At 47.2% G+C, this 1,857-nt stretch overlaps 1 protein-coding gene across 1 annotated transcript in view; it reads left to right on the plus strand.

Annotated features, from left to right (window-relative positions):
* Positions 1-1,857, plus strand: part of UPF1 (UPF1 RNA helicase and ATPase) — a 34,647-nt gene that overhangs the window by 20,900 nt on the left and 11,890 nt on the right. Inside the window, exons 13-15 of the mRNA XM_033511654.1 lie at positions 74-75; positions 268-436; positions 1,383-1,658. Of these exons, the coding sequence (XP_033367545.1) occupies positions 74-75; positions 268-436; positions 1,383-1,658 (447 nt within the window). The remainder of the gene's footprint in view (positions 1-73; positions 76-267; positions 437-1,382; positions 1,659-1,857) is intronic.

Consider the following 1,857-nt stretch of genomic DNA (forward strand, 5'->3'; position numbering starts at 1 on the left):
TCAGCCCTGTTCATTTTGGGCTCAGCCCTGTTCATTTGGGGTCAGCCCCATTTCTGTTCCCATGGCCTGGAAGGTGTCAGTGCTGTTGGAACAATCTGGAGAGTGAATAAGATTTGATATGAAAACAATCATCTGCAAAGAGAGTGGCACTAAAGGTTGCTGAGCCTTTGGGGAGAGCTGCAGATCTTCATCAGGGATCAAAGCAGGCATTCTCTCATCTGGGTTTGGTTTTTTAATGAAAAACTTTGCATCACACTTCATTTTGAGGCACTTTGATATGGAAATTGCTGACTTGTGCTGCTCCCCACTGCTCCTCAGCTGACAGGGTGAAGAAAGGCTTCGATTTCCAGTGGCCCCAGCCTGACAAACCCATGTTCTTCTACGTCACCCAGGGACAGGAGGAGATTGCCAGCTCAGGCACCTCTTACCTGAACAGGTGAGCAAAACTCAGCCCAAAACCTGGGATGGGCAGGGCTGGGCTTTGAGCCAAGCCTGGAAAAGCTTCCAGCAGGGCTGAGCTGAGCTCGAGCTGCATTTCAGAGCTGCTCCTCCCTGCCTCCTGTCAGGGCAAACAGGAGCAGCTCAGAGCTGGGATGGTGGAGAAGGAGCAGGGGGTGATAAAATTCCTGATGTGGATGAGTTTGGGCCAGCAGAAAACGCAGAATTTTGAATTCTGAACATTTTGAATTCCAATAACTCCTCAGGCAGAATCCAAAATCTCAGATTTAGTCCAAAAGGGGATGGAAATGAACTTTTTGTTTTTCCCTGGTTTTTTTTCCTGCACATTCCACCTTCTTTCTCAACAAATTAACTTAAAATTCTCTCCTCTTGGGTCCTGATTGTTCATGTGCCTGGCAGGGAAATCAGCCCAAGTTCTGAAAAGAATATCAGCTGAGATATTTTTAATCTCAGTCTGTTTCCTGAGCAGCATGTGCAAGACTGGGTACAGCGAGGCAGATTGTGCACAAACACAAACTGCACAATGGTTGGCTGATAGGGGCCACTGACATTCCAAACATTCTATATTTAAAGCTTTAAGATAAAGCCACCCAAGGATCTGGGGGATGTTTGGGACGATGCTGATTTGTAAAAGTTCCACGTGTACATCTCCAGCAAGAAATTCCTTTTGGAATTAAGGGGGTTTTGCTGTTTGTTGTGCAGCTCTGAGGAGGTGGAGGTGAAATTTGTGGCGTTCTGAGGCCTTTGGGGTGTTGGTTTTGTCCCAAATTCCTCTCTGCATGTCCCAAGTGAGGAGCTGGAACCAAATTAACTGCGGTGCTGGAGCCAAATTGCTCTTTCCATGGAAGCACCCTGCCCTGGGAGCCTTTTAAACCCCTTGAACTCGTTAAAAATCTGATCCCTGACCCAATGTGCCTCTCCAGGACGGAAGCTGCCAACGTGGAGAAGATCACCACCAAGCTGCTCAAGGCTGGGGCCAAGCCTGACCAGATTGGCATCATCACCCCCTACGAGGGCCAGCGCTCCTACCTGGTGCAGTACATGCAGTTCAGCGGCTCCCTGCACACAAAGCTCTACCAGGTACTGCAGAAGGCACAAACTGGGAAATTCTCTGGTTTTTTACATTTGTTCTGTCTTCAGGCTCAGTCTGTGTCGATGGATGGGGTCTGGAGTTGGTTTTGGTTGGTGTTGATGGGTTTGTGAATTTTGGAGTTGGTTTTGGTTAACATTGATGGATGGATTTGTGAATTTTGGAGTTGGTTTTGGTTGATGTTGATGGATTTGTGAATTTTGGAGTTGGTTTTGGTTGATGTTGATGGATTTGTGAATTTTGGAGTTGGTTGTGGTTGGTGTGGATGGATTTGTGAATTTTGGAGTTGGTTGTGGTTGATGTTGATG

This window comes from Parus major, unplaced genomic scaffold, assembly GCF_001522545.3.
Source record: "Parus major isolate Abel unplaced genomic scaffold, Parus_major1.1 Scaffold416, whole genome shotgun sequence".
Taxonomy (NCBI): Eukaryota; Metazoa; Chordata; class Aves; order Passeriformes; family Paridae; genus Parus; species Parus major.